General features: G+C 59.0%; 1 protein-coding gene across 1 annotated transcript; it reads right to left on the bottom strand.

Moving 5' to 3' along the window:
* Nucleotides 1-360: 360 nt before the first annotated feature.
* SDC3 (syndecan 3) lies at nt 361-9,042 on the bottom strand. The gene is made up of 4 exons (XM_014546793.1): nt 8,925-9,042; nt 7,001-7,614; nt 5,092-5,383; nt 361-4,184 (listed from the first exon to the last, which is right to left on the bottom strand). Exons 2-4 carry the CDS (start codon nt 7,580-7,582, stop codon nt 4,018-4,020), a joined length of 1,041 nt encoding a protein of 346 aa, XP_014402279.1. The 5' UTR covers nt 7,583-7,614; nt 8,925-9,042; the 3' UTR covers nt 361-4,017.
* Nucleotides 9,043-11,914: the final 2,872 nt, after the last annotated feature.

The raw sequence follows: 11,914 nt of genomic DNA, 5'->3' as shown, positions 1-11,914 counted from the left end.
TCAGATCCCAAAGCCATCCCACCTCGCCAGACCATTCCATTATCCTCTGGTCCCAAGATTCGATCTTTGCGGCCCGAGACCACAGTTCTTCCTCTGGGGGTGGCCCCCAGGGCCCCCAGTGCCACCACAGCCTGGCCCTCACCCAACCACAGCCTGGCCACAGTCAGCTCCGTGGTTTCCCAAACACTCAACCAACAGCAGCTTTTACCATAATGGTCCCCACAAGGGGTGGCTGGTCAATTCTCCCTGCTGGGTTCTCAAGTTCTTTTAAAGTGGAAGGTGGCTGAGGTCCAAGGGGGACTGTGGGCTGCCCCTCCCCCAGTGACCTCTATGTTCCTCTCACAGTCTGGCCACAGCACATCATTTCAGCTTAATTTTATTTCCTCTTATAAATGGGCACAGCACGGGAAGTGTTAAAAAACAAACAAAAAAACCCAAACGGTTCCTTCACGAGCCTGGGACAGGTGAGCACCCACGGGGGCAGGCGCCTTGGTCACTTTCCAGTCTTCTTCCTCGGCTTTTCCTTAAAGTTTTGGCCATGAACTCAGGATAGGTGTGGTTAATAAACAGGTTATGGGGGAGAGAGGACAGGGAAGGCCTGGGGCAGGGAAGGACAAACTCCCAGCCACCCCAGGACAGGTCCTTGGAGGGCTCTGTACAGGAGGAAGGACGCGCGGGAGGGACACTGTCTTCAGGGGGCTCTCTGGAGCCACGCTGCCTACAAAAAATATTTACATGCATTCGCCACGCTGGGCCGGGTGCGCTGCGCTGCCAGGTGGGCACCGAGGGATGCTGGGGCCATTAGCCCTTAGGCAGTGACTCCAGGCCCGGTCTCGGCATCTCTGTAAATCTGTACAGTTCAGGAGCTTCTATTTACAGGCAGGAGGCCTGGGAAGCAAGTCCAGGGTGGTGGCTGTCAGAAGCAATTCAGAGAGCTGAGGTGGTGGTGGCCACTCCTGCCCGGGAGGCAGATGGGTTTGCTCCCTGTGCCCAGGGCCCCAGCTGGAAGCTTGGACAGATGACTTTGCCAACCCCGGGGGGGTCCGGCACCAAGCATCCCAAGCCACCGCCCGCAGACCTGCCCGGCCCAGCTCTTCAGGAGAAGTGCTCCCTCTGGCCCCTGGGAAGACAGAGCCTGGCTCCAGACACCACAACTGGGGGGTGGGTCCAACCTTCAACTCCCAGCCTGCCTCGTGCTCCCTGCAGCTGGGCCCCAGGGAGGTCCTCAAGCCACAGTAGCTCCCCCTCCTTTGGCATTGGCCATGCTGCCAGGAAAGGCCAGGGCCCACCAGACACCCTCCCCGGGAGCACCAGGGTGTCTGGGGATCTGGGCAGGCCCTGCCCCCACATTGCACCTAGGAGAGCGCCAGCTCATCCTTTGAACCGACCTCGTGGATCGCCTTGCCCTTCTCGGGCCGGCCAGAGTGGATTTGGGCTGGTCAGACCGTTGAACTTCATAAGGATAAAGCCTGGACATTTGCCCAGGGCTCCATGAACCAGGCCCTCAGTCTCTCCTCTCAAATGCTAAGGGCACAGAGAAGAGGCCGGTGCCAGAAGGTAAAGCCCCGAGTTGGAAGCCAGGCCCCGAAGTGACCCAGGCAGGCCACCCAAGCCCACTCCAGCCAGTCCGAGCCCGAGTCACGCATCTTGTGCTGGACCCGCCCCCACCCCGCCACAGGTCTCTGGTTTCCCAGCCTTGGCCTGCCCAGGCCTTCTCACCAGAGCTGCTGCCCCAAGACAGCAACCCGCCAGGGATCAGGGGGGAGGGAGGCTGGGGCCTCGGTGCCACCCATCCGTGCCCCAGCCCTTCCTCTCCAGGGGGACTGAGGCCAGGTCACTGTCAACAGTTTGTGGGCCCGGATGCCTCTCCCCATGACATCCCCCTCCAAGGCTGGGACCAGCTGGGTTCCTCACAAGCCTCCAGGCCCCGCTGAGAGGGGCTTTGGGGTCTGCAAGATGGAGCCCCAGCCTGGAAGGAGGAGGGTGAGCAGACGGGCTGTGGAAGCCCTGAACCTCGCCCTCACCGCTGCAGGCACCCCCACCCTCACCCAGCAGAAGTCTGCTGCCAGTGCATCTTGAAAAGGGAACAGAAATAAAACCTGGGGTCCTGGCTTTCACCTGGGTTGCAGGTGAGGGGTGGGGGTGTGAGCACCAGCCAGCTACCGAGCAGACCACATCCCAGGCTCCAAGAGCCCCCACTGAGCACACCATCCCCAAAGGAGATTTGTGACCCCACATTTAAAATAGCCACGGAAGTAGCCCCACTTGCAAGGGTAAAGAAGGGGGAGGCGGGCTGGGGGCCGTGACACCCGTCCCCACCTGCTCTCAGCCCTCAGCCCGGGGCAGGGCGTCTGGATGGGCTGCTTCCAGCTGCAGGTCCATCCAGCTACAGCCAGAACTGCCAAGTTGTTTGGCCAAATACGTGGACAAGGTGTCAATGGGGGAGGCCCAGGGAGGACCCGGGGTTGGGCTGAGGGGGGCCTGGAGAGGCCGAGGGGAGAGGGTGCAGAGGGCCCGGGCAGCAGGGCCCACCCTCACAGGCACTTTGGAGACTTGTGTCCTGGGAGGCAGTCAGCCCCTAGCTCAGAGCAGGAAGGCTACGCAGGGAGGCCAGGAGCCAGATCACCTGCTCCCTCCCCACCCGGGGCCTTTGGTCCTAGGAGATCCATGCCCCCTCCCCAGCCCTAGAATTCCAGGAACCAGCCTGCCTTCCTAAGCAAGGCTCCCGGCTAGTGGGGGACTGGCCCCAAACCAACCCCTTGCAGGCTTTAGAGGAGGGAAGCAGGCTGGGGTGTGCAATGCCCTGAGGGGCCTGTGGCAACTCCTCCCACATACTTTATGGGAAAAGCCAGTGCCCACCTGTCTTCCTCCAGTGTGAGAGCAGGCTGTGTGGGGTGAGACTGCATCCACGTGGGATTGTGTCTGACACACCGGGGTTGGTGGCAAGTGGTTGGTGGAGGTGCTATGGTGAAGGACTGAGTCTGACAGGGCAACTCAGGGGACCCAATATGGGCTGACTGTTCCGGCTTGGTTCCGCCCTCCCAGTGAGCCTGAAAGCTAGAGAACAACTTGCATGGTACCAGATTGTATGTGCATGTGTAAAGACACACAGTGAGGGAAGCAGGCCACACCGTCACCACTGGGTGACAATGACTGGTGACTTGCATTGTCATAGCATCTGGGGGTGCATGAGAAACACATGAGAAGAAACATCTTTGGGAGGATGTTTGTGTGACATATCTGGACTGGCAGGGTGGTCAGGATTGCGTATGATTTTGTCATTTCGTGCTTCTGTCTTTGGATGTTACAATATGTGTGACCTTGTGGGAGATGGTGTCTGTGCAGAGTCCACTTGCAAGAGGGAGGTCGGAGCCCAGCCCTCCTCACCAGTGACTGCCAGGGCACTCTTGGGAAGCCAATTCCTCAGGGACAGACTGGGAAAGAGTGCATGTGCAGTGGGTGGGATGAGGGTAGAGTGAACCCACAACCTGGGGCAGGCCAGGACAAAACACACTGGCAACAAGGGGCACATCTTACCCAGGTATAAAGGGGCCCTGGGAAGAAGCAAGAGGTGGCAGTGTCTCGATTTCAAGGGCTGAGCTTATAAATTCTTGTCCTGGAAACTAGCCTGAGTCCCTCTCTGCCCTTAAAAGACCTCAGCAAGCCCTGTGGGGCCAGGTTGGAGTTGAAGCCCAACTAAAGCCCCACCCTTTCTTCCACCAACCAATCAGGAGCTTCTTTCCTGCTATCCATCTGACACAAGGTCCTGAAGCCCAGGCTAGTGGAAGACAAGAGATGAGCTCGTAAGGGCACAGTCTAGGGCAGATGGCAGTGCCCCCTGTACCTTGGGGAAGATCTGTGTGAGGCTGACAGTCTGGGCAGACCTTGAGAGGGCGGGCAAAGATGAACTGGGGCCAGGCCTTCTCCCAGACCCCATCCTAGGCCAGGGCTGGTAGAACAGGCCGGGGACTGGGCAGAGGGGCGATGCTGAGGCTCTGGGGAGGCACTGTGGCTCCGCTAGGCGTAGAACTCCTCCTGCTTGTCAGGCTTCTGGTATGTGACGCTCGCCTGCTTGGGCTCCTCCAGAGTGTAGCTGCCCTCGTCTTTCTTCTTCATGCGGTAGATGAGCAGGGTGACCAGGAAGGCAGCGAAGAGGGCGCCCACCACCCCACCCACAATCACAGCTGTGGAGGAAGAGAGCAGAGGTCATGTCCAGAGGAAGGGGTTGGGTTCGGGGGGTGGTGGTAATGGCTTGGAGGTGAGGGGAGTACCTGGGGAGAGGGGCAATGCCCTGAGGGAAAGGGGCAAGAGTGGGGAGAGGGCTGGGAGACTGGAATCTGAGACTGGAGTTGCTGCCATTTGTAGCCCTCACTGCAGCCTGGCCAGGTCTAGTTGCCTAACACACACTAACCCATCGAAGCCTCACACAGCTCAAGGGTGGGGCTATGGTCCCCATGCAATGTAAGGCACCATCAGTGGAAAGATGTTCCAGTATTTCCTATACCATCAGGAAAGAACAACTCTGCCAACTAAACTATGACCCATCCCAAGCAGAGGAGTTAACATATGAACAGATGTGCACTAAGAATTAAGTGCAAAATGATGATCTCCATTCTACAGATGATGAAAGGGGAGCCTCGGGAGGGGAAGGACCTGCCGAGGCCACACTGCTCCTCCTTAGTGGGGACTGGGGATTGGACCTTGAGTCTGGACTCTTCAGGAGACTCAGCCAGGGCAGGTCCTCAGTGACTGGGGTCCAGGGTAGGGGCAGATCAAGCTAAAGAATGGGCTCAGAAATCAGGACCCAAGGAGGGAGTTCCGGGAGGGTCAACCAGCATGGCCCAAAAAGCAGGGGTCAAGGGCAAAGTCTGAACAGGGGTCAGAGGGTGCTGAGGAAGGTGCTGGAGGTAACATGAAGTCAGAGTCAGACCCTGGGATGGGTGAAGGTCAAGGGGGAAACCAGAGGGCAGGTCCTGGGTAACTAGGCTCCTAGAAAACTCACACCCTGACCATCCTCCAGGGTTCCTGGAGGGCAAACTGAGGCCCAAACCAGTTGCCCCACCCTGAGCTCCTCCAGAGCCCACATCTCACCTACAAGCACCTCCTTCCGCTCCAGGATGCTCTTCTGCGGCAGCTGAGCCGCCGAACTGCCCGAGTCGATGGCATTGTCCAGGAGGCCAGGGCCGGGGCGGGCACCCTTGGGCAGCATCCCAGGTGGAGGCGATGGCTTAGCCGCAGCCCCACCCACGGCCACCACCTCATTGGCTGTGTCTGGCTGCGTGGTCTCTTCCTCTGGCAGCTCAAAGTCCCCGCTGGGCCCCCCACTCACTGGTACCTCCGGCTCATCCCGGATGGTGGTCAGCAGGGACTCTGGAGTTGGGGTCTGTAGAGAGGATGGCATGAGCCCAGGCGCCAGGCCCCAGCACCCCCAGCCACGGGGCAGCCACATACACACACGCACACACACACACAGTGGACTAACACTTACCAAGCACTCTATGTGCCAGGCACTGTGCCAAGCACATTATGAGCATTTACCCTCACAACATCTCCATGAAGGGAGTATTGTTACGCCCAATTTACAGAACAGGAAATAGGTTCAGAAAGATAGCTTCTTCCACAGCCAGTAAGCGGAAGAAGCAGAACTAAAGTTCAGATCTCCAGCATCTGTGTTTCTAAGCATTTACTACACTGTCTCTCCTCCCCTGGCTACATACTGTCCCCATCCTATCTCCTCCGTCACTTTCCCCTCCCGCTGCCGTGGGGGATTCCTGCTGAGTTTCTATCCCAGGACTTCGGGTGCAGCTGTTACACTCTTGGGCCAGGTCCCCAGTCCACATGCCTGAGGTGGAGGTGAGTCCGAGAGCACAACTGCTGAGTCTGACGCCCCTTGGGGCCGGGTGTCCAGGGAACCAGCCCGTGTGAGGAGAGAGGAGATGGCACAGGTGAAGTGCATAGCACTGAGCTTCAACCCAGCTACAAGTGGTGCCCAGGGGCAGGGTGCTCCTTCAGACTAATAACACCACCAGTGATTATGACAATAATACAAAAACACATGGTTTGTTACCACAGCCAGGCATTGTCCTCAGCACTGGGGATACGTCAGGGAACTTAATTCTCTCAACACTATGATTTACATTCTTATTTTCTCCTTTCACAGATAAAGAAACAGAGGTACAGCCCTAACCGGTTTGGCTCAGTGGATAGAGCGTCGGCCTGCGGGACTGAAGGGTCCCAGGTTTGATTCTAGTCAAGGGCACATGCCCGGGTTGTGGGCTCAATCCCCAGTAGGAGGCATGCAGGAGGCAGCTGATCAATGATTCTCTCTCATCATTGATGTTTCTATCTCACCCTCTCCCTTCCTCTCTGAAATCAATAAAAAATATATATCTTTTTTTAAAAAAAGAAAAGAAACAGAGGTATAGGCGGTATAGAAAGGATTGGTGGCTTCCTGATGTCCCATGGCTAAGAAGTGGCAGAAGTTCCAACCTCGGCTGCCTGGGTCCCGGGACTGTGCTGTTAACAGAACACACCCTTCCTCTCTGAAATCAATAAAAAATATATCTTTTTTTTTTTTTTAAGAAAAGAAACAGAGGTATAGGTGGTATAGAAAGGATTGGTGGCTTCCTGATGTCCCATGGCTAAAAAGTGGCAGAAGTTCCGACCTCGGCTGCCTGGGTCCCGAGACTGTGCTGTTAACAGAACACACGGGCTCTGGACCCTCCCCCTCCCCCACCAACACACACATCACCCAATTCCTTCCTAATATTCTAAAACCCAGCCTGATCTCTCTTCCATCCCCATCCATCTCACCCTCCATCCTTATCCTGTGACTCACACCCAGCAGGGGCACTCCAGCCACCTCCCTCTCTCGCCCTCCCCATCCCGTCTGGCTCATCTCCAGAACCTTCCCATCCGCACCTCTGCCCAGCTCCATCCTCCCTCCCCAGACCCTGGCCCCCCTCCTCTGCTCTCACTCCCTGTCCTCTCCTTTGCTTACCTGAGCCACCTCGGTTGGTCCGGGGGCAGTGGTCCCCAGGGGCAGGGTGCTCTTCTCTGGGGTATCAGGCTCCTGGGTGGTAGCTGGCCTGGGAAGGGCCCTTGGCCTGGAGGTAGCTGTACTGACCAGCCTGGGGGTTGGGGCCTCAGTGTCCAAGACAGCCACCGTGGTGGGAGGTGAGGGCGCTGCTGGGGTGGTGGCCCGGGCCGTGGCCGCCGTGGTCAGTGGAAGAGGAAGCAGCCTCCGTACGCCGGTGGTCCTTATGACAGAGGTGGTGGCCGTGGAAGGGGGTGCCGCAGGGATGCTGGGAGCGGCGGTGGCCGCTGTGGCAGGCACCAAGGCCACGGTCGGGGCCCCTGTGGTTGTGGCAGCAGTGGTAGCCATGGGAGTGGAGATGGTGGTGGCTCTCTGGCTGGGCTCTTCTGGGACCTCCGTCACCATTGGGAGGCTAGTGGCTGGCTCTGGTGTGGGACGCTCAGAGGGGAGCTCTTCGAACGGGGTGCCCACGGGCTGGACATCCACGGTAGGCAGCACAGCAGGTGTGGTGGACACTGCCAGGGCCACGTCTGGGCTGAACCGCATGGCCGTCTCAATGCCTGACTCCTGCTCGAAGTCTGAGGGGGTGGGGGAGAGGAGAGAGCTAGGGATCTGGGCATGAGGATCCCAGGGAAGCAATGGCCATCAGATGAGGGGCTCCCAACCCTCACTCCTTACACAGTTTTCCCAGGACAAGACGAGGGAAAGGAGGAAGGCACAGTCTGGCCAAAGGTTACCAGGTGGCTGATGGCTGGTGGCTGTTCCCCAGCTCCTCTCTGCCTAGCCGAAAGTTCCTCGAGGGGACCATCTCTTCCGGAAGCCTTCTCTGACTACCCCAGCCACCCAGCCTGGAGCTTCTAACAGGCTGAATCCAGGCAGTGGTAGGGCCTACTGGCCGCAAATCTCGCTAGAGGTTGGGGCAGCAGGGGAAGGGCATTCTGGGAAGAGGCAGTGGGTACCCTAAGGGCTACCTGAGGCACAGGCAGAGGGCAGGGGTAGAAGGAGACCTTCCTACAAGGGGATGCCTGAGCGATCTGGAGAAACCGCGTCAAGTGGAAGGGACTTGGGTGGAAACGTCTGCACGCAGCTCCTACGGGGCCTGACCCAGGCACAGGAGAAGCGAGGAGGAGCCAGGGAGGTTTGGGAGTGGAGGCCTGACCCATCAGAGGTGAAGTTAATGAAAATTAACTCGCAAGAGGCTTTAGAAAGTGGGCTAACGTGCGGAGACGAGGTGGCTGCGCAGGGCCAGTTCTGTGGCACGCAGACCTCCTACCGCCTCACGAGGCCTGTCCTGTCCTCTCACTGGGCTCAAATCTCAGCCACACCGCGCAGAGCTCTCTCTGTGCCAGGCCCTGAGGCCTTACGCGGAAGCCCTCCAGACTCTGCAAAGAAGGTATATATACCTCACCACTCACAGATAAAAACGGAGGCTCTGAGAGGAAAGGCGGCTTTATAAAGGTGCTGCAGCTGTTGGTGGCGAAGCTGGGATTGGAACTCAACTACTCCGCTGGCCCTTCTGGAGAGGGGGGTAGGGGCGAGGACTTGCCCTGCTAAGTCCCCCCAAGTGTTGGAACAGCACGGAAAACCGGGTTCCTGAGGGATGTCTCTGTTCCCACCTGGAGGCGAGGACACAGAGCAGAACCTTGGGGAGCCGGGAGTCCTGGGCGTGGAGGTCATAAGGCCCTGGTTCCACCCCCAGGATAACTGGCCCTCCATGTGCTTGAGGTCCATGGGAGACCCCAGCCTGGCCTCCCCTCCCCCACACCACGGCTTCAGTGAGCCTGCAGGGGGTCCTGTTGCCTGAGATCAGCCTTGCGTGGGGCACTGGAGGCAGACCGACATGGCCAGCTCGACACACACACAAGGAAAAGGAAGGGGAGGTACTTACAGCCCGAGCCGGACCCCGAGTACAGGTCATCCAGCTCATCATCGGGGAAGGAGTCATCGTCCCCGGAGCCCTCAAGGTCCACGGGCCTCTCAAAGTTCTCACTGCGCCAGCGCTGAGCCTGGGGAGGGCAGACACAGGCCCTGGGCTCAGCACTGAGGCCAGCAGCCCGGTCACACCCAGAGGGACAGAGTGACAATGGAGGGACGGCATCGGCTGTGGCCTCCAGGTGGGCAGAGCGGGGTGGGCCTGACTACCCCTTCCTGCCCACCCAGGGGCCAGGGTGGCAGCCCTCTTGCTGACGGCCACCACTGAGGACCCATCACTCCCCACCCCCGGATCAGAACCGCTGGGTGGCAGGAGCAGGCTGAGGGCCAGAATGCTGGGTTTGAGTCCTGGCTCCACCGCTTACTAAATGTGTGACGGACGTGGGGAAGTTACTTAGTCTCTCTGTGCCTCAGTTTACTCATTACTCACAGCAAACAGCATCTGCCCTATCGGGTAACGTGCTAAGAGGTGTGCAGAGCTGAGCGCCTCGTATACAGCAGGTGCTCAGCACAAGTTAGTGTCACCCTTCATGTGGACCCTCTTCCACAGAGGACAGAACTGAACTGCCCAGCGCACCAGCTGCCCCAGATGTGAGTCAGGCCTGGCTTGGGACCCAAAGTCTCACACCTTGAAATTCCAGATAGGACAATTAGTCCCAACAGACAGGCATGGCGGTGCTGAGATCTGGGGCTCTGGGAGGAATTTCCATGGATAAAGGTGGGGGGCAGGGAGAGAAAGAGTGCATGCTCCAGCCCTGGGTCCTCCCCAAAACTAGAGGTCAGCCCCCCTCACCTCCCCACAAAGGATCTCAAAGGCAGAGTCAGCTCAGGGCCTGATGCTGCCCCAAGGTCTCTGGGGGTCGGGAGAGCGGAGAGGGGCTCCAGGGTCCAGCTCACCAGGCCCAAGACTCCCCTACAATCAGAACCTGGGAAGACGGGGACTGGGGCTCCTGGGGCCTTCCTGCAACCCTGGGCTGAGAGCCAGCACCAAGAACATCCAAGACAGGCCTGCAACCCCCTGAGAGGAGCAGGCTTGGCCCCACCTCCAGCCACACCTTGACCCTGATGGAGCCCAGCCACAGTCCCTGCCCCTGAGGGCTTTCCAGAGGAAGGCGAGATTGACTCCTGCTGCTCAGAGCTGAAGGTTAGCACCTGAGTCTTAAACACCTGAAATGAAGAGAGAAAGACGGAGGGAATAGAATGCACAGAGGCTCCGGGTGAGGAGTGGGGGTGAGGAGTGGGGGGCAGCCTGTGCTTTCAGAGCTGGCCCTGCCCGCCTCCAGCCTCATCAGGGTCCCCCTGCATGGCCCATCACTGGTTCCAGCCGCCCTGGCCCCTCTGTTTCTGGAACCGGCCTGGTCTCTCCTGCCTCCTTGGCTCCTGCCACTCCCTCCACCTAGAACACTCTTCCTTCTCCAACTTTGTGCCACGACCTCCTGCCCCTTCTTCCGAGAAGCTCTCCTGCTTTATCTTTCAGAGCGTCTCTGCTGCTGAATTCACATCTGTCACAGCTTTGAGCTGTGGCAAGGGCGAGACAGGGCAGGGGCTGAGGCTGGGGAAGCCCACCACAGAGGGCCTTCAGTGGCCACCTGACGACTTTCTCTGAGGTGCAGGCTGGGCACCGCACTGTCTGACTGGCATGGAAGCCATGGAGGGTATGTGAGCAGGAGGGGGGCTGGATCCGCCTCTCACCCCGCCCCCGACAGGCCCCCTATTGGAGTTCATACAGAGCTAGAGAGAGGATCCCAATCCTGGCTCCCTGCCCCCGCCTCGACCACCTGCTCCAAAGCCCTACCCAGGCAGGGCAGGGGGCCAGGGCAGGGGGCCAGGAGATTCCCCCTCCCCCCGCTCCGCCCGTTCACTCACACACACACACACACACACACACACACACACACACAGTCTCAAAGTAATGAATTAATCAGTATTTACTTGCTACCAGTGAGTCATGGAGTGGAACAATTAGTGTAATTGCTCCCGTGACTAATTGCTGGGCTTCCTCCGGCTTAGACATTCCAGGAGCTCAGCGCACCCATCGTCCAACTTTCCCCAGCTCCCATCTCCACCCGCACAGCCCAGAAGAACAACCCCTGGGCCCTGGGGTGACGAGGTCAGAAGGAAGGCTCCCCACACTGCCAGCCTCCACACCTGGGAAGCTAAGCTGGAGTCCCTTGGAGACTCTGCTCAGTTCTTAGGCAAACTACCTGCAGCCAGAGACTGCAGCTCCTGCCCAGGGCCACCCAGCGGGATGGGGACTGAGCAGGACAGAGACTATAGCTCCTGCCCAGGGTCACCAGCAGGATGGGGACTGAGCAGGACAGAGACTATAGCTCCTGCCCAGGGTCACCAGCAGGATGGGGACTGAGCAGGACAGAGACTATAGCTCCTGCCCAGGGTCACCAGCAGGATGGGGACTGAGCAGGACAGAGACTATAGCTCCTGCCCAGGGTCACCAGCAGGATGGGGACTGAGCAGGACAGAGACTATAGCTCCTGCCCAGGGTCACCAGCAGGATGGGGACTGAGCAGGACAGAGACTATAGCTCCTGCCCAGGGTCACCAGCAGGATGGGGACTGAGCAGGACAGAGACTATAGCTCCTGCCCAGGGTCACCAGCAGGATGGGGACTGAGCAGGACAGAGACTATAGCTCCTGCCCAGGGTCACCAGCAGGATGGGGACTGAGCAGGACAGAGACTATAGCTCCTGCCCAGGGTCACCAGCAGGATGGGGACTGAGCAGGACAGAGACTATAGCTCCTGCCCAGGGTCACCAGCAGGATGGGGACTGAGCAGGACAGAGACTATAGCTCCTGCCCAGGGTCACCAGCAGGATGGGGACTGAGCAGGACAGAGACTATAGCTCCTGCCCAGGGTCACCAGCAGGATGGGGACTGAGCAGGACAGAGACTATAGCTCCTGCCCAGGGTCACCAGCAGGATGGGGACT

The sequence above is a fragment of the Myotis brandtii genome, unplaced genomic scaffold (assembly GCF_000412655.1).
Source record: "Myotis brandtii unplaced genomic scaffold, ASM41265v1 scaffold456, whole genome shotgun sequence".
NCBI lineage: Eukaryota > Metazoa > Chordata > Mammalia > Chiroptera > Vespertilionidae > Myotis > Myotis brandtii.
This window is presented reverse-complemented; position numbering and strand designations above follow the sequence as displayed.